The following is a 20,000-nucleotide window of genomic DNA, read 5'->3' as shown; positions in this document are numbered from 1 at the left end:
TAGAATTGATCAAAAGCTATTCTCTCCCTTCTTGATTTATAAAACAAGCATCTTGAATTGAAATTATCGAGCTTGACATTCGATGCGCGTGCCTTGAATACATGAATTGCACAACAAGAGAAGTGACATAAATTGCGGGGAATTTGATTTGGTCAACAAACAAATTGATGCTAATTGTTGGCAACTTGATTATAAATGGTGTGACTTGTTTTATTTTTAGCGGACTTGATATTTTGTCACATTCGGCGTAGCATACATGGGAAAAGTCCCACCTCCCCAGGGGTTTAAAATGCACACAATTAATTAAGAGATCAGGCAACTTTTACCCCACACACCCTTTTACCTTCTAGAAGTTTTAACAAAAAGCCCATTTCATTGCATTATTTTGCATTGGTCCAGTCCCTCTGAGACAAAATATCACAAAATCAACATGTACAACTTTAAAGTAAAGAACTTTCCATTTGTTACGTACCAGGCCCTAGCAAGAGTCCATCTCCCAAGAGTTAGATTTACCCCAATTGTCCTAGTCCTCATCAGCATCAGAAAAGTGTCTGTTTTTGAACCAAGTTTTGTGGGAAAATAAACAATAAACAAATTGGCAAACTCAATGTTGTGCCCGATTTAAACCCTTTGGGAATAAAGCGTTTTGTTCCAGGAATTGCCATATCATTTAAGTGTGAATGCTACGTTAAAATTGTTGTAATTTCCAAACATTTCTACTTTGCTGGGTTGTTTAAGCTTATAGACATTTGCCTCCCAAAACAATTAATTTGCTCATTTAGCTTTGGCCAACCTTATAGAAACACAGAAAATACACATTCCTCGAGATTGTCACTTAATGATATTGTAAATGGAAAGTTGGTATAGCAAGGTAAATAGTATTTTTGTCACCCAAGAAACATATCGCAAAAGCTTCGAGTTATTATCAAGGGCCAAAATAACGTAACGGCTAGATCCTCAGTTATGGAAACAAACCCCTGATTTCTATCAAGTGATTAACTTATCCTGGTATAGATGCTTACAAAACAAGGCACAAATGTAAGGACTTGGGCAGTATCTTAATACTACTGAAATCTCATGGTACTTTAACTATAATTGGCATGATATCTTGTGTGTGACTGCTACTGAGATATCAATGATTGAATTTTTTTTCAATAACTCATGTAATCCAAGAAAGGAAAATAACATAGCGACGTATCACAGTCCAAGTAAGTTTCTCACGTTTTGGACATCGTTTCTGAAAAAACAAAACCAGGAAGAAAGAAACAAGTAGTGGGTTAAATGGCAATTATGAAATTCGTTCTGATTGACAAGTAAATAATACAACAATTGTCTTAGTTCATTTATTTAACTGTTTGTGCTAAAGTTAATAGCAACAATTCTTATTAACTGTTACTTTGACATGTAGACTTGAAGACCTCAATAACTCACTTCACTTGACATAAACAATCAACAATCACTGATCAGTTTCACAGTCACTCCATCATAACACGGGCTCAAACAGCTAGATATCTGCAGGAAGCTGAAGTGACTCGGTGAATGCAGACATTATTTAATTCAGGTATTAGCCAAAGCAGCTCGAGTAAAAATATCCACTCTGGCAACCGTTTATAAAGCCATTTCTCTGTGAGGAACGTACCTGCTCCTTTCAACAACTTCCTGATTAAAAACATGTACAAAGTATAGCGATTCAGTCATTAAAGTTATATTTAAATAGCACTTACCATTCTTTTCTTGTTTGAGCTCCCCAAATTCAAAGGTGACATCATCGCCAATTAGCACAAATGGTGCCCAGTATTTTATGGCCGAATAATTCTTTGTCTCCTGAAGAGATTTCATGGCATGGTGAAGAGCTGTACTTGCACTTTTTCTATCTGCCAAGTGTTGGTAGAAACTCTCCATGAACATCCAGGTCGCTTCATCGTCGATTGCCCAGAGTGACACCAGAACAGACCGGGCACCAGCACACAGGAAAGCCCTGGCTATTCCCACAATACCCTCAGATTTTACCTCTCCCTGGCCACTATGACAGCAACTAAGCACAACCAGTCTTGCCTGGAGGCGAACTGTTTGAACGTCGCTCAACGATAACATGTAATCTTTCTCTTCGGGGATCTTGGATGTGCGTTTGGGATTTGGGGCCAAAGCAACTTCTCCAAATTCGCTGTCTCCATGTGCAGCAATGTGGATTAAAGCAACTGACTTCATTCTGTTCAGCACCTCAGCTTTTGTTGCATTTTTTCCTGTAAGAGGCACGGTCTGCAGAAGTTCTCCAATTATATCCACCTCTTTTTTCGCACACGGCAGCTGTTCATACATGGGTTTACCAGTGCCATAAGTGACTTCACTCAAGCACGGATCCCCTACAAGCAGCGCTTCATTCTTACTTTGGAAGTTGTCAGGTGCAATAGTGATCAATATTAAAGCAGTCAGCGAGGGAATTGCACGAATCCTGACCGAGTCATTCAATGCAGAAAAAGGAGCCAAGCAAAAGTGTCCATCAGGAACAAACACTAAGTCATCACCCTGGAGCAAGTCTGAGACAGGACTGACTAAGATATCATACAAGGGCTGCAAAGAGTGGACAGAGAAGCTCAAGCACTGAACGGTTTCTTCAGCACCTTCCCTAATGCTCGAGAAGTCGCTGCGTTGTCTTTCAAGTGAACGATTCTCGCATCGTACAACGGCCCCTGCATTGATCTGTTCAAAAGTACTTTTCATCAGAGACTTAGCAGTTCCATTTTCGATTTTCTTTTGTCTAAAATTTATCCCGATATCATCTCTTAGCAACCAGAAGCTGATCGTGTTCCCTTCAAGTGCTGTGAAAACAGTTTGTGAAGGTAGATCTTTCATAACCAAAGGGGTAGTTACCTTCATCGTAGGTTTCTCATCAACGCCGTATTGCATCTTCAAAATGTCTGCCAAAGCCTGTGCTCGTCCTTGCTCAGCAGCATACAAAGCCTCATCAACCTCTCCATGCTTCAAGAGTGCTCTCCACAGAGCGGTGTAGGCAGCCTTATTTTTGTCACGAAAGCTAATTTTCCATGTATCCTCTCCCTGAAGAAGCCGCCTTGTTTCATCAAAATAATGAATGCTTAGACGATAGTAATTAAGATCTTCGCTCAAAGAGCCAACAAATTCATGAACAAGACCAATATGATAAAATGCGTTTGCCAGCCCTAGTGAGTTCTCCGTTTCCTTGCAAATATTAAGATGTCGATGGTGGTACTCTATGGCTTGCTTGAAGTTACCAAGACTTTGATAAGCGTTGCCGATATTGCAATAAGATATTCCTTCTCCGGCCCTGTCCCCTACCTCTTTTGCAATACTAAGATGTTGATGGTGGTACTCTATGGCTTGCTTGAAGTTACCAAGATATTGATAAGCCCTGCCGAGATTGCCATCGGCTGCTCCTTCTCCGGCGCTGTCCCCTACCTCTTTTGCATTACTAAGATGTGGTTGGTGGTACTCTCTGCATTGCTTGAAGTTACCAAGATTTTGATAAGCGTTGCCGAGATTGCAATAAGATTTTCCTTCTCCGGCCCTGTCCCCTACCTCTTTTGCAATACTAAGATGTTGATGGTGGTACTCTATGGCTTGCTTGAAGTTACCAAGATTTTGATAAGCGTTGCCGAGATTGCAATAAGATATTCCTTCTCCGGCCCTGTCCCCTACCTCTTTTGCAATACTAAGATGTTGATGGTGGTACTCTATGGCTTGCTTGAAGTTACCAAGATTTTGATAAGCGTTGCCGAGATTGCAATAAGATATTCCTTCTCCGGCCCTGTTCCCTACCTCTTTTGCAATACTAAGATCTTGATGGTGGTACTCTATGGCTTGCTTGAAGTTACCAAGACTTTGATAAGCGTTTCCAAGATTACAATAAGCTTTTCCTTCTCCGGCCCTGTCCCCTACCTCTTTTGCAATACTAAGATGTTGATGGTGGTACTCTATGGCTTGCTTGAAGTTACCAAGACTTTGATAAGCGTTGCCAAGATTGCCATAGGCTGCTCCTTCTCCGGCCCTGTCCCCTACCTCTTTTGCAATAGTAAGATCTTGATGGTGGTACTCTATGGCTTGCTTGAAATTACCGAGACTTCGATAAGCGTTGCCAAGATTGCAATAAGATTTTCCTTCTCCGGCCCTGACCCCTACCTCTTTTGCAATACTAAGATGTTGATGGTGGTACTCTATGGCTTGCTTGAAGTTACCAAGATTTTGATAAGCGTTGCCGAGATTGCAATAAGATATTCCTTCTCCGGCCCTGTCCCCTACCTCTTTTGCAATACTAAGATGTTGATGGTGGTACTCTATGGCTTGCTTGAAGTTACCAAGATTTTGATAAGCGTTGCCGAGATTGCAATAAGATATTCCTTCTCCGGCCCTGTCCCCTACCTCTTTTGCAATACTAAGATCTTGATGGTGGTACTCTATGGCTTGCTTGAAGTTACCAAGACTTTGATAAGCGTTGCCGAGATTGCAATAGACTTTTCCTTCTCCGGCCCTGTCCCCTACCTCTTTTGCAATACTAAGATGTTGATGGTGGTACTCTATGGCTTGCTTGAAATTACCAAGACTTCGATAAGCGTTGCCGAGATTGCAATAAGATATTAATTCTCCGGCCCTGTCCCCTACATCTTTTGCAACACTAAGATGTTGATGGTGGTACTCTATGGCTTGCTTGAAGTTACCAAGACTTTGATAAGCATTGCCGAGATTGCAATAGGCTGCTCCTTCTCCGGCCCTGGCCCCTACCTCTTTTGCAACACTAAGACGTTGATGGTGGTACTCTATGGCTTGCTTGAGATTACCAAGACTTTGATAAGCATTGCCGAGATTGCAATAAGCTCTTCCTTCTCCGGCCCTGTCCCCTACCTCTTTGGCAATACTAAGATGTTGATGGTGGTACTCTATGGCTTGCTTGAAGTTACCAAGATTTTGATAAGCGTTGCCGAGATTGCAATAAGATATTCCTTCTCCGGCCCTGTCCCCTACCTCTTTTGCAATACTAAGATGTTGATGGTGGTATTCTATGGCTTGCTTGAAGTTCCCCAGTCTTCCATACGCGTTGCCCCTACTGCCATATGTTCCTCCTTCTCCGGCCCTGTCCCCTACCTCTTTTGCAATACTAAGATGTTGATGGTGGTACTCTATGGCTTGCTTGAAATTACCAAGACTTTGATAAGCGTTGCCGAGATTGGCATAGGCTCTTCCTTCTCCGGCCCTGTCCCCTACCTCTTTTGCAATACTAAGATCTTGATGGTGGTACTCTATGGCTTGCTTGAAATTACCAAGACTTTGATAAGCGTTGCCGAGATTGCCATAGGCTTTTCCTTCTCCGGCCCTGTCCCCTACCTCTTTTGCAATACTAAGATGTTGATGGTGGTACTCTATGGCTTGCTTGAAGTTACCAAGACTTTGATAAGCGTTGCCGAGATTGCAATAAGCTTTTCCTTCTCCGGCCCTGTCCCCTACCTCTTTTGCAATACTAAGATGTTGATGGTGGTACTCTATGGCTTGCTTGAAGTTACCAAGACTTTGATAAGCGTTGCCGAGATTGCCATAGGCTGCTCCTTCTCCGGCCCTGAAACCCACTTCCTTAAAAATGGCTAATGCTTCTGTGTAATTTGTTATGGCCTGATTAAAGTCAGCTGTGCCCTGATAGTATCTACCAAGATTGAAATAAGCCAAACCCTCGCCTTCTCTGTCTTTCTCCTTTCTTGCAACGCTAAGCTCTTGCATATGCCGCTCCAATAGGTCCAACTTTTTATCCACCATTGCTGATAATCAAAACCAGGAAGTTTTTCTCAGAATTCTGGGGTGCACCTAGAAGATAAATGAACGAAAACACAATAGGTTGAATGTTCAGAGTACAATGAAGGAATAACTATCTTAAGCCAGTATTTCGAAAGAAAAATGCCTTTCTTCATCAGGGTTTCTCAAGGAATGATTTTGGCTAATGGAGACAGTTGTTACAGAATAAATACTTGGGCATTTAACAGACTAAGAGCATTTTATAAAATAAAATCACGGAACATTAAAAATAGAAATTCTATTATGTAAATGAGGGAAAAACAGCCTATAGGAAAATGATGGCATCCCATTTCATCTTTCTTATCGAAAGCTAATTAAAAGTTCCTAAGATATGGTTGGCTGGCAGGAAATTTGCTGCCGGTATGTAGCTGACAGGAGGGTATGTCATTAAGAGTGTAATATTCAATTTTCTGTAATTGACGTCAAACTCATAATTTTTCATTTCTTGTCTAAATCTATCCAATGTCGGAATTGCTTGTTATTTTGTCACAATTTTTTTTTGTCTGGATGCCTGGTTACTCCATGTATTTTGATCCAGGGACTTTGAATGAGCTAATTGAACTGCTCACACGTTTCCATTGAGAAAGGCTGCTCGTCCGTCAGGACAGAATTGGCCGTTTTTATACTAGAGATGCATAATCCGGCCATTCAAATTATGCCTGTCCCTCTCTTTCTCCATAAGCCAAAATCATTCCTTGGGAAACCCTGATGAAGAAAGGCATTTTCTTTCGAAAATTTGGCTTAAAATAGTTATTCCTTCACTACTCAATTACTCTTGCTGTGCTAGTTTAGCATCCTGTAGTCAGGGCATTGAAACTATTGTGTTTTCGTATTTCTTGGCGTTGTTTAAAAAAGTAGGTACGCAATGCGTACACGTGGGTAGGCACTTAGACACCATACTGCCAATGGAGTCTTAAATATGCTGTTCATTTTCATTTGGTTCTAACCATTTACTATACTAGCTCTCTACGAACTTCATTGGCTTCCCCTTGCCTATCGAATCAGGTTTGAGATTTGGGTACAGCGATTTGCCCACGGCATCGTGATCGATTTGGAATCCGATGGAGATGTAATAAGAAAAATTGCGCCTGCCCACATGAATGGGAATCACACATGGCAGTAAAAGGGAGCGCGGATTAACCCTTAACACCGGCTAAAACCAAACTGGAATGCAAAATTACAAACTGGAATGTTTGATTCAGTACAGTTTTAACCAATAGGAATCAAATATCAAGTGGTGGCTTATCAGTACTGAATCAGTCGACTGTTTCATACCGTTTCCGCCAATCGTAATTTTTGTGATGACAAGTTGTCTGGCTCATGTCAAACCACAACTGAAGCAGTTTTGTCGCAGCCAATGAAAAGCAACCACGTTCCAGGGTTCTCCTTGTTAGGTGGTAACCGGTCAATATTGAAACTGTTCGTGACCTTCAAGGAGACAATTTTCATACCGACTGCTAAATCACTGTTTAATTTATGGGAACAAATAGGAACTTGTTCCTTAGCAGCCAAAACTCAGTCAAGGCATGCTATTTTTTGAGAAATCCGCATTACTTATAATTTTTACACACCGCACGGATAATTAAAGGAAAAACAGCAATTACATGTACTTACTTCACCCGTTGTGGATGAATGTTGGCATTTGCAGGCAGATCTGGATTTGATCCCAATAAAACAAACACTTATTAAGCCCTTAATATACGAGCTCTTGCGATGAATTGCACGCCCCTTAGAACCTTTGTAATGAGAAACATTGACTGCTTTCTTGCCGTGTCTTAGCGCTCAAATAAATCTAATTACAGATCATATATCGGCAATTCAATCCATAGCTGTTGCCAAGTCGAAGTCAAATTTTTTTTTACATTCTGTAAGTAATTATTTGCCTTGGAAGCCTTGCTTTAGCGGGGAACTAGAAAGGAAAAATAAAAGAACAAGGAGAAAAAAAGCTTTGAATCCTTCTCTGGTAAATTCAATTATTGCGATTGCGAATTGAATTACATTGTAGACACGTGCCCGTGACATTTGCGCTCGTGTTGGTGTCGTTTAAATTGGCGTGACGGATTGTTTTCCTTTGCTTATTCACTGATGTCCGCCTTAGTTCCAAAAGCATATGAACAGTGATGCATATATATCTCTTTGCATATAGGTCCATATACCATAAAGTTATCTCACTGATAACTGCGTCAAGTCTCGTGGACTTGTTCAGTTAACTGATTTCGTATGCGGAAAGCTTGATTGCCCAGAGAGCCTTCCAACTGATTCAGTCACACAACCTGACTTATTCAGTTGATCCGGAGAACAGCAAAAGTTACTGCGAGTGCGAGGAAAATCGTAGGGATGGTCTTCCGCTATTATCCGGCGCTATTCATGTCAATAACTGATTCAGTTGTAAATTAATGGTAATCGGCTGATTCAGTTGGATCTTCTAACTCGAGAGCAGAGAAATGAAAAGGTGTCCATTGCCGGCTTGTCCTATTTGCTGAGAGCATTGTTCTATAAACCTTATTAACAGAAATTTCTTTTTCACCTTGTTGCTCTCGTTCCCTACTAAAGTGAATCAGTTGACTGATTTCGTACAGTTAGTCACGGTAACTGAGACGCCGATTTATACCCGGAGAGCCTTCCAACTGATTCAGTCACACAACCCGACTTATTCAGTTGAGAGCAGCGAAAGTTACTGTGAGGCAAATCGTAGAGATTTTCCTCTGCTGTTATCCGTCATTGAGTGATCATGTCAATGACTGATTCAGTCGAAAATGTCAGTTAGGTCTTCTAACTGAAACTCGAGCTCAGAAAAACTAAAAAGATCTCCAGTTGTCACTTCGTGCTCAGCTATGTTGCATTTAAGCGTTGTTGAATGAGACCTTGCCAACTGAGATTTTCTTTAATTAATACCTTGTCACGATTATTATTGAATCCGTACAGTTTACAAGCCTCACACATATGCATTGTAATTTATTTCCTACTGCTCGTACACTTTAACTGATACTGACTGTTAGGGAAAATTAAAAGTTTGTTATATTCCATTCTCAAATGCATTAATTATTCATACAGCTCTTACCCAACCAGAGCAACGTATTCTGGTCAGGTAGATGGGTTTAGAAACCCAATGAAAAACGAGTTGAAAACACGGATGCAAATTTTCTTGATCTGCATATCGATGAGGCATCAAAAACACGTGGCGATAAAAAACTTTATTAAATCACACATTTTACGAAACAAACTTTAAACCTAAATTATTTGCTGCTAACACTGAATATAACAGTACAGTTAGTAAACTACCCAAAACAGAAAAGGCCATTCTTTTTCTAAATTTAAATTCTCGCTCAATGGTGGCGACCTCGTGTTACGGTTCAGTTTCAACCTTGCTGTACACTTCCGACCTAAAATGGCACTGACGTTAGAAATTTTATCAGACTAGAAGCACACGTTACCTCGGAATAGCGCTGGCCGCACACTTTTCCTCTTCTTCGCTAGTTTTAAGAGGTCTAAATCTGCACTCTGTCATTTGCTTCGCGAAGCAACGTGTTCGCTCAGAACTGACAAACAGCTAGGTAACAACGTGACATCAGTTGATGAATATTCAAAAATTGTCACAGCGCAGCAATTAGGTGATAGGATCATGCACATTTCACATCTCAAATATAATAGTTGAACTGAGAAAACTTACTCAAATGATAATTTAAACTAATTTTCTTTTGTTGGAGAAGTGATTTGAAAAACTCGTGCTTCGTGTTTCATCGGGGTTTAAAACACTCAAAAACGATAAAAGCACTCGGCCTGTGGCCTCGTGCTTTCATCAGTTTTCAGTGTTTAAAACCCCGATGAAACACTCGCACTCGTTTTTGAAATATTACTACATAAAATGGCTAAAACCTTTACCAATGCATATATACGATTTAACAATTGATTTAATTAGTATGAGCTAATTATCTTTAGCCCCGAGAACCTTCCAACTGATCAGTCACATGGCCGGACTTATTCAGTTGAAAACAGCAAGAGTGACTGTAAGGCAAATTGTAGGGATTACATTCTGCTATTCACTGAATTCGTACGTAGTCACTAATGTAACGTACGGATTCAGTAATAAACGTTACAAGTTGCAACAAAGGTGACAAACCCACAACTGGAGATCTCAGTTTAATTTCTCAGATCACAACGAGTAAACGTAAGAAACCCAGACTGAGACAGTTACCATTTGCGACTGACTCAGTCACTGACATGACTACTTCGTGACGGACACTGAACAGCAGAATATAAACCATACGATGTGCCTCACAGTAATTCTGCCGTTGAATAAGTCCGACCATGTGACTGAAACAGTTGGAGGGCTCTAAAGGATAATATACTTGTAGCTTATGTGAAATCATATATACCGGCGCATTGGTCAAGATTTCAGCCCACTAGAAAATTATATTACAATGCATATGTACGGAGGATAATAAAAATATTAATAGTAGTAGTAGTAGTAGTAGTAGTAGTAGTAGTAGTATATAAATTATAATAATAACATGTATTTAACAAATAAAGAGGCCTTGACTGTCCTCTGTTCTGTTGTAAAGCACGCAGGAACCGGCTAGAGCACGAAAGAAGTGTAGGGGGAAACACGAGCCAAAAGGCGAGTGCTCTAGCCGCTTCCTAAGTGCTTTACAACAGAACAGAGCACAGTCAAGGCTTCTTTATTTGTTTTATGATAAAGAACAAGTAATTTTCTTCAAAAATTCTACTTTATTTTCAAAGCGCGCGCTGCTTGTGGCGAACTGAGGTGTCGTCAGCACAGTGCTTTATACTCTGATAAAGCACGCTAATTTGGACCGATCAGAGCGCTTGTAAGAATGTTTAAAATTATTTGATTGGTCAATGAAACAAAGGCTTGTCAAAACATCAATCAACTGGAAAGTGGCTTGACCGAAATCACACAAAATTCGAATTTATGGAAAAACAAGTGCCTCTATGTTTCAGTCCGTAAAAAAGAGCAAAAAAGAGGATCTAAATAATTATGTTCAGTGAAAACCGGCCGAATTGTTGCCCATGAAAACCTGCACGTTTCCGATATGACAATTGGAAAACAAACTGTTCAATAATACCCAAGGAAAAATTCGAAAATTTATCTGCCTTTTCTGCAGATGATGGCGTGAGTTTTCGTTTGTTCCGTGCTTTGTGCTTTCATAAAGCACGCTGTTTAAACCAATGAGAGCGGGCGTTATATAGAAACTTTATTATAGTATATAATATTATACTAGTATTATGTATAATTTATATAATATTATTACATAAATATAATAATAATAAAAATAATAATAAGCAAAATAACAAATATATGCACCCTCACACCCGTACAGCCACCTTGCGCAATTTTTTTGTTTTTCTTGAAAAAATATTTTAATCACATTTTCTGAATGAAACTTGCACCTAGATTATGAATAAATTGCGCTCTCTCTCTCTCTCTGAACTTTAACGAACAAAAAATCCTTTCCAACCTACAAGACATACCTGGTGTGGTGGTCTGCTGGTTTTAGAGAATTATATTGACCACAAGCATGCTAATTCCGTTGTATGTGTCGAAAACATTGTTGTATAAACTATCCAGAAACTAGCGCGTGCGTGTCAAGGTGGCTCAAACCAGCTTCAACCATTTTTGAGGGAATGTCTCATTAGATGGACTAACTCTATAGAACTGTTTCTCTTAACGACAATGTTATGGTACCACATGAAACGCTGCCGATAATCGTTAAATAATTGTTAAAGATGCACATGTTACTGTGACGTAATAAATTACCATGGCAACAGAAGAGCCATCTAAAAACGCCCTATATTTTGTGTTTAAGCACTTAGTATCTCAAGTGTCCCCCAATTTTTATTGCTGAAAAGCGATTAGCAGGCTAAGATGAAACTCTTTGCAAAGTTAAAAAAAAATCTGAGCGGATTCAGAACCACGTTAAAATTTCCCAATTGTGAAGGTGGCTATGAATCTGCTGCAAAGAATTTTTTTAAACTTTGCAATGAGTTTTGTCTTAGCGTGCCAATTACTCTCCAGCAATAAAAAATGGGAGTCACCGAGTTCGTTTTTGAGATATTCGCGTTTAAAGATAAAATATAGCGTGTTTTTCAGTGGCTATTTTGTTTTCATGGTAACTTGGCCACTGTGCTACAACTTCAGTTATAAATAGTTGAAATTTCGCTAGAACAGCAAGTCAAGCGCAAGTCAAGTTTTTAAAACTGAGCAAAGGTTAATCCGCGCTCCCCTTTCACTGCCATGTGTGATGCCCATTCATGTGGGCAGGCGCAATTTTTCTTATTACATCTCCATCGGATTCCAAATCGATCACGATGCCGTGGGCAAATCGTCGTACCCAAAAATTATATCATCTATCTCAAAAACACCTTTTAAAAGCAATTAATAAGAAAATAATAACCGTTAGTTTCACGGGCAGTGATACAATCCGGCTGCACTGATCAATGTACTCGCTTCAGGGACAACTGGAAAAGTGAGTGCTCGCAGTCTCGTACGATAAATGATTACATTGTCTTACATATCTTGCTTTCTCGATTTTAGCAATTTGAGGGATTGCTGAATACACGTCCAATAAGGAGCATTTACGTTCGCGACGCTAGCCGCAGTGCCAAACTGAACGAAATTGGTTTTCGCGAAGTTTGTGTCGGATAGAGTGAATTCAGTAGAATGGCTGGTGCTGTAGTGCCTTAGTCGACTTACGGTTAATTTGAGCTGAGTAGAGTGGCTAGTGCCGCAGTGCCGCAGTGCTTACCTCATGCATTAAAGAACGAGATATATTCAACAACACGACTGCGGCAGCACTGTGGCAGCAGTGTTTTTAGGGTCCATTTCTTGTGGCCAGGTTTTGACATTAAGTCTGTAATAGGTAGATTTCGCAAAGAGATTTTCTGCTCAATATCTTAATTTAAGTGATTTAGTTTAAAGCTCATCCACACGTGCAAGCAAAAGCCCAGCCTCTGTATCCAGAGAAGAATCCAACACCTTAATAACTTCTCATGTGTGCCTTGATGTCGTTATCACATTTTGCTTTTATTACGCATTGAACGTTTGCTGGATTGTCAGAACTTGGACCACAAATTCCCCCAACAAACTCAGAATAGAACCGCATGCAGTCATAATGGTCTGTGTGCTTTGTCCTAATCTCTTGTGTGACAGCTCTGACGACACAATCACGGCACAACTCACGAAAGTCATGAAGCGTTCGACTGGTTCAATGGTTGTTTGAGGGCTTCGAGGAAAATCCAAGAAGCGTATGCTTACATAAAGGGGGATACCTTTCTTTGTTTGTTTTGACAGTATGTTCACAAAGTGAATTAAGGAAACTCGTTTGCGCAAAAATATGGAATGGAATGAATCTTGCTAGTATGCAAATTTTTAGGTCAGTTATTTTAATTACCGGATATGTTACTCTTAAACCAAGACAGTTAAATTTCAACGACACGTTCCCCTTGACCTACAGTAGTTCCAGTCAATTCATGTTGTATTGTGTCAGTAAACCTAGAGTCTCGAATTGTTTAGTGAATAAATCGAGATTAGCATGTGTGATTTCAATATACCTCGCCTCTGCTTTGGTGGTCAAAGGTCGACTTTTGTTGACAAACAGCATGTTGAAATTGGGCCTCAAAAATCTTCCGTTTCATTTACCCAAAAATTTTATTGAATTTAATTGCAGCGGAAACATTGCTTATTCCGGTGATTATAGTCTCGTTTGAGAAAGCCATGTACCAAGATGCTTTTTGACGGTCGAATCTCGCACAAATTTGGCACTGACCCCTTGCAAAATGAATTTCAAGCTTTCTCTTAAGTTCTGGAAATTTCTGGAAATTTCTAAAATGTGACAGCCTTATTCCAGAGTCAAATTCCAGCTTTTATTCCAGAAATTGTTTTCCAGTTTTTGCAAGTTTTGGGTTCTTTCAAAAGCTGTAAATAGATTTAATTTCATACATCTATCAGGTGCTGCCAGAAAATGACAGTTTTTTCGAGTCTTCATTTCTTGCAGGAAACTGGAAATAAACTAGCAATAGTCTACAGCTTGTTAACAATTTTAACATTTCTCAAATGAAACAAATTTTTAGTTTATTACAGTTTCTATTCTATAAATTGAACTCTTTTCAGATAAAAACTTTAAGAAATGTTTAGCATGCAGTTTCTTATTATGTATAAAATTTAAGAAGAAAATTCCTTGTAGAACCAGACATATGTAAATGCTTTGTAAAGTTTATCGTATAACTATGTTGAGCTATATAAAGGCTATTTACTGCTCCTTACTTGCTATGTAATAACTATGTAACTTGCTACATTACATAGTTCAGTCTGTGTAAAGCATATGCCATTACTATTGCAATACCATTTAAAGGTCACATAGCTCTCTGAAATAGCTTATGAATGTGAATGTGATATCTTTCGAGTTAATACATTTACTTAGCTTATGCAATGTCCTTTAAAGGCTCCAAACTTTGAACATAAAAGCACTCTGTACATGGAGAAATGAAAAAGAAAGCTTTTATTCCGATGTATTCAATAGGTTGTGAGAAAAACCAGTCAACGGATTACCTTGTTTGATGCTCTCTGAGTCTCATAATCGGCCTTATTCCAAGGAACATGATGCATTAATCTCGCAAATTACACACTCCAAGTCAGCACTTAATCCTTTCAATGAACTCCAGTATCTTTCGAATCTTGCTCCGTAGAAAGATTGTCATCCTCCTCCATCTTGGATAACACGTGAGAGACAGGATCGGGAACTAGTGGGTCCTTTTCGTTTTGGTCAGCAGTCAGCAGCAGGGCGCTTATACATAGGGCGTCCATAGGGCGGTAAAACGGGCATTCCGCTCTTGGTCCAATGTGCGATGCGGAGAAGGACTTGCACGAGCGCTCCTTCCGCGTTTCCGGCTGCCAAAAATATCCTCTTGACGAACCAGAAATCAAGTTTTCTTTCTTTATTTTTGGGCCACCATTAGTGTATTATTTAAAGGCCTTTTTGATATTTTTGACCCAAAACTCAATACTATTTTGTCTGTCAAGTATTTTCGTCGGAAGCTGCTTAAATTTGACTGAAGTAAGACAGTGTCGAATGCAGGTATGTCCCGCTTACCGTGACCAACGGTAACCGGTCGTTTCGCCAACGTGTCAGCTCGCCAACGACCTGTTCGCCAACGTATGAAGTCTATTTGCCAACGTCCAAAATACTTTGTGAAATAGATCTGAATTTTATTTACAAATTACCAAAAGAAGATAATGTGACCTTTGATCCAAGATGAATTGTTTGATTCGGCTTGAAAATGTTCGTTTCACTCTCCCCAATCTCTCTCTCTCTCTCTCTCTCTCTGCCTCCCACGCCATCCACGGCTTTATTTGTGAGCATAAACCGGCTGTAAAACCTTTTTATTAAACATTTGCGTAGTTAAAGAGCCATCGAGTTGAAATATGTTTGTTTGATTACGCGCTTAGAAGCGTTCACTTGTTTCCTGCAAGTTTTGCCTATGTGTTTGTTGTACTCTCGCAGAGGGTTTTTGCATTCTTTGAAACACTGATTAAATATTTGCAGATGTGTAAGAACACTTCATAACATGGCAAAAAATGTTTGATCTCGAGGTAATATATAGACTAAACTTAAAATGGATCACAGCAAAACAATGCAAAACTAATAAGTTATTGTAAATACCATGTCCTTGCCCCCTTAGGTATGACTATGCAAAAAAGCCATACTATTCCATGGCAACTCCTTCATATTTTGTACCAACTGAGGATAAAGCAATGATTCCAGTTCTTTGTAGAATATCCTCCCCTGAAGAAAAGCAATTTGTTGCCTATCACTACTGCTACGTTTTAAGACTCCCCATCCTCTCCCAAACCCCATATTGTTTTCTTTGCCTTTGTGCAGTTTGGCCCCAACAAATAAGCTAACCTGTGGCTGATCAATATGATCACATTTTGTTCCACTGTGTGAAACATAAATAAAATAATTAAGAGCATGAGCCCTGGAACATACCTTAAAAAATAACAATGACTGTATTTATTGTTAGGCTTGACTAGCAACACCACACAGAGAACGTAAATTATATAGCATAACTATTTCACACTCAGGGATCACAGGCATCTATTTTTGGGGGTCTGAGGGCTTATTTAAAGAAAAGAAAAAAAAATGTGTGTCCGATCTAGCCCTTTTACTCAATCAAATAGTACATATCAATACAGTAACTCTCTATTTCATGTTGTTTTCAAGGTGTCAGTAAAAGGCTTTAAAGGACTTCTACATCTGCATCTAGTGAGTACATATTCCAGCACTCGGCAAGGTCCCTTTTTGACTTGTGGCTGTTTCTGCTTAGGTGGCTTCGTACACCACGAGCCTTTTTGGAGACATCACCGCCAAGCCGGCCACGTCTGCTGAATAATTTTCACGGTCAAATATTTGTTAATCCCTCCTACGTGATTCAGTTTTTCATACATGTACTATCTGACTGTTTCTGTGATTAAAGTTTTTAATTTCACACAGAATTTGTTTCATTTGTTAGCCTTATTTTGGGGTTGAGCGTTTGCTTTGTAAATTTCTCCCCCTCATTCTACAGTCTAACCCTAACTTTTGTCAACTCAGCCACCATTCACACACAATATTCCCCTCAAACTACCTGCTAATTAGTGAATGTTTTAGTTAGTGGAGAGAAACCCCTTCTTGTAAGGAGGATTCTTCTATCAACACCAATTAAGAAAGCTACAAAGGTTGCTAGGTTAACTGCTGCTTCATGTATTACTATTAAATAGCCAACCTTAATTTCACTTGAACAGTTCATCTTTAATTTAATATGGCTCCTTCTTGGGGCACCAGACACAAATGGTAACATAATTATTGTTTAACTTCTGTTTGCAAGACATTATGTTTTGGTGCGATATTGTTTCTTGTCGCCTGTTTCCATTATTTTATGTCATCTGTATTTCGTACACAAAGTCGATGTCTTTGCCATACATTCCGTCACTCCCCTCAGAGGGTTTTTGATTCAAATGCTTAACTACTCTGCAAAATTCCAGTCTTATTGATTGAGTTATAGAGACTATAATCCAAAAAAATACATTTATCACTCTTTTGTAAAGGTCTTTCAAAAAATGAGGGCGCTAGCATTTATGACTTTGTAATATCTTGTCTCATATTTCCAGTTTCATTTCTTTTTTTTTTTTGATTTTGCAAATTAGAAGATTGTAGGACTTATTTTCACATAATTAATGGTAAGAGGTAACAATATTTAGCTCTATTTTCTATTTTGTTTTGAAAATAGCATGTTACAATTTCTGCTTGTGAGAGCTAACCATAAATAGGCTTACCAAATTCTCTTGACACTAACTATACAACTCTTCATACGAAATAGTAAGCTATGATGGTATGTCATTTAGCCTGAGGTGCACTCTGGTCAGCCTGTGTTCAGTAAGCTCTCAATAATGACAATAAAAAACACTTTACCCAAATCGTGTGCCAATAATATCTCTGAAAATGACTGATTTCTAGACATAATTTAACTTTGCACAACTATTGTACTCACAGTAAGGCACATAATTAGGTCAATTATCATTCAACTACAGAAAATATTGTGGTAATCAGTGGCAGATCTAGACCTTGAGCTAAGGGTAGGGGGTTGCTAGTCCTGCCGGCTTTTCCTCCAAAGGTAAAGTAGTTTTGAGGTAAATGCAAGCATTGTGATTGGTTCTTTCTTGGTTGGGATTTTGCTATGCCGACAATTTCTTTGGAAGCGGTCATAAGCTATGTAATTTTTGTTTTTGAAAAGCCACAAATTCAAGAAACAACCATGGCCCAAGTACCATATGATAAACTACTTTCTAACTAAGCATGCCCAAGCCATACTGAAGAATATTGCACCTTGGTTATTTTTGTATGGACCTCGCTGCGCTCTATCTTTAGTTCCACAGCGTTCAACCATTATTCCCCAGTATGGCCCTCCAGCTCGGTTAGTAAGTGCATAATATTTCCAATATTGTATTTTGACTTGCCTTTCGGGTCCTTCAACACACAGCATGAGCCGTGAAAGTACTCACGAAAATATAGACAAAATGTAAAAAAAACCATGGCTTATAACCTTTTCCATGGAAATGGCTTGTATGGCCCCGAACAAGAAAGCACCAATCAAAACACTTGGATTTACCTAAAGACCATAGGTTATAGGAGAGACCAATCAAAAACAGAGGGAAAATGTTTGTTACATTAACATCAGCTATGTCTCTGGGACATCTGAAGAATTTTTTTCCTCGTTCGTCTGTGATTTCCTGTAAAAACAATTCTTCCAATTCTTCGAGTGAGTCGCCGATTTCAACACTTGCTGCCAGTTTGAAAAGGCTTTTTAGTAGACCCCAGTCTACTGCATCACACTTTTTTTTTATGACCCGCTCGTTTCACCGCCCGGTCTCTTTCTGCCCTGGTCAGCAGTAACCAGTCCAGCTCTTACAGGTTTTGCGCGGTTGTATTCAAACGTTTCATCTATGATCACGCTTTTGTGGTGACGATTTTTTTGATAGTTTTACTCTTTAAATGCTGATCCAGGCAAGGAAATGCTTACAGCAACTCAAGTAAAAGGTAAGCGTTAACTTGAAGCGAATGGCATTTGATTTGATGCCTTATTGTCTTCAAAATGAGGAACGACTTACATACATGTAGAATTCACATTTTCACACCTTCGAGTCAATTTGTGAAGTAAGGAGACTCAACTTGGCTTAAGGTGGCTCCCTAGAGTTTTGAGACCGCGCGCAAGCTGGGCACTAGTATGGCGCGAGGTATTAAATCCACGCGAAGTCCACGCAAAAAATAAAAACAAAGATGGCTTCCCTTTTCCGTAATATCGTCCGGTTAAAGTTTACTAAATTGCGGGAAGCTCGAAATGCAAGTGTTTTCGTTTGCATGGGATACAGCATCCCATGCAAACGAAAACACTTGAATTTCGAGCTTCTAGAAATTTTGTGTGTTGCTAGCAAGTGTATGTTCGACAGAAAGTGCGAATTATCGAAAGCGTGAATCTAATTATCGTAAATATCACCTTAAGTTTCCGTACGTGTACTCAGTGTTTGGATCAATAAGTTTCGCCGCGGTTAACTTGAACCATAAAGAAGGAGGTAATTCACCGTCATCACTTACCAGTCAGAGTCATTCTCCCTTTCCCTTTAACCACGTAAAGCGAAGTGCAAATGGGCGCTTCACGAAACCCGGAGAAAAAGGAACTCCAATAAAAATCTGGAGCACGTGAGACGCGGATATCAAAACTACATTGCGAAAAGGAAACTGGAGTTTGCAAACTGTATTGACGAAAACGAACCACTCTCTAAATGAGAAACAAGGAGTACTTGGGTATGGGCGCTTTGGGATTTTATATTCACTACACAGAGGTGCAATTACCGGAACCATCAATTTTTTTGTGCTATAACACAGGCTGCCACCGAAAGAGAAGAAGCTATTCCCCGTGGAACTCGATTCATTGACCTCGATGTGTTTTGGGAAGGTCTCCAAAGCTGCACTCACTGCCAATCAGTTTCTTGCGGAGAAACCCCGGTGAAGACAAAGAGTTAGAGAACGAGATTCCATGAGCTCAGGTTAACCAAGAGCGTTCGAAGAAGACCAACAAACGACCGATCGAGACACGAGAGGCCAAGCAACCGGTCGATGTACGTCCAGCAATATCGAGCAAAAGCAATCAAAGGGAGAGGAAACGTTCCCGAGACGAGCGCGAAAAGTCCGCCAAAACAGCCAGCAGCTCCGATGCAAAGAAAGCCCGCCAAGATGAAGAGCAGAGCTCCTCCATCCAAGAAAAGATAAACAGTTCTAACCAGAGCATCGCTAATCTGCAAAGTCATCTTGAGAAAGGCACATGCCCCAAGACTTTGAGATACAACGTAAGGGCGAATATTACGCCCGATGAGGACTTTAAGAAAAACATAGCTCGATTAGAAAAAAACCAGAACAGGCTCTAATAGGAGCCCTGGTGAAATATCACCACAGACGTACAGAACGCTTAACAATCAAGCTTCGTAAGCTCGAACAGTATAAATCTCGTAGAAGTACTGTCACTAAGCAAACGTCTCACCAGAAAACGCAATCACTGGCTAGAAAGAAACCTGTCAACAAACTTGACAATGTAAACGAGCTAGCCAAAGAGTTGAAAGCCAAGATTAGCGAGGT

At 39.7% G+C, this 20,000-nt stretch overlaps 2 protein-coding genes across 2 annotated transcripts in view; both read right to left on the bottom strand.

Annotated features, from left to right (window-relative positions):
• The window catches only part of LOC138051401 (tetratricopeptide repeat protein 28-like), a 695,954-nt gene that overhangs the window by 584,852 nt on the left and 91,102 nt on the right, over positions 1-20,000 (bottom strand). The gene's annotated exons all lie outside the window — the stretch shown is intronic.
• Positions 954-20,000, bottom strand: part of LOC138051399 (tetratricopeptide repeat protein 28-like) — a 76,118-nt gene continuing 57,071 nt past the window's right edge. Inside the window, 2 exon segments of the mRNA XM_068897588.1 lie at positions 954-1,237; positions 1,725-5,735. Of these exon segments, the coding sequence (XP_068753689.1) occupies positions 1,218-1,237; positions 1,725-5,735 (4,031 nt within the window). The 3' untranslated portion in view covers positions 954-1,217.

This window comes from Montipora capricornis, chromosome 6, assembly GCF_036669925.1.
Source record: "Montipora capricornis isolate CH-2021 chromosome 6, ASM3666992v2, whole genome shotgun sequence".
In the NCBI taxonomy this organism is placed as follows: domain Eukaryota; kingdom Metazoa; phylum Cnidaria; class Anthozoa; order Scleractinia; family Acroporidae; genus Montipora; species Montipora capricornis.
The sequence above is the reverse complement of the archived record's forward strand: the minus strand, read 5'-3'. Positions and strand labels throughout refer to the sequence as shown.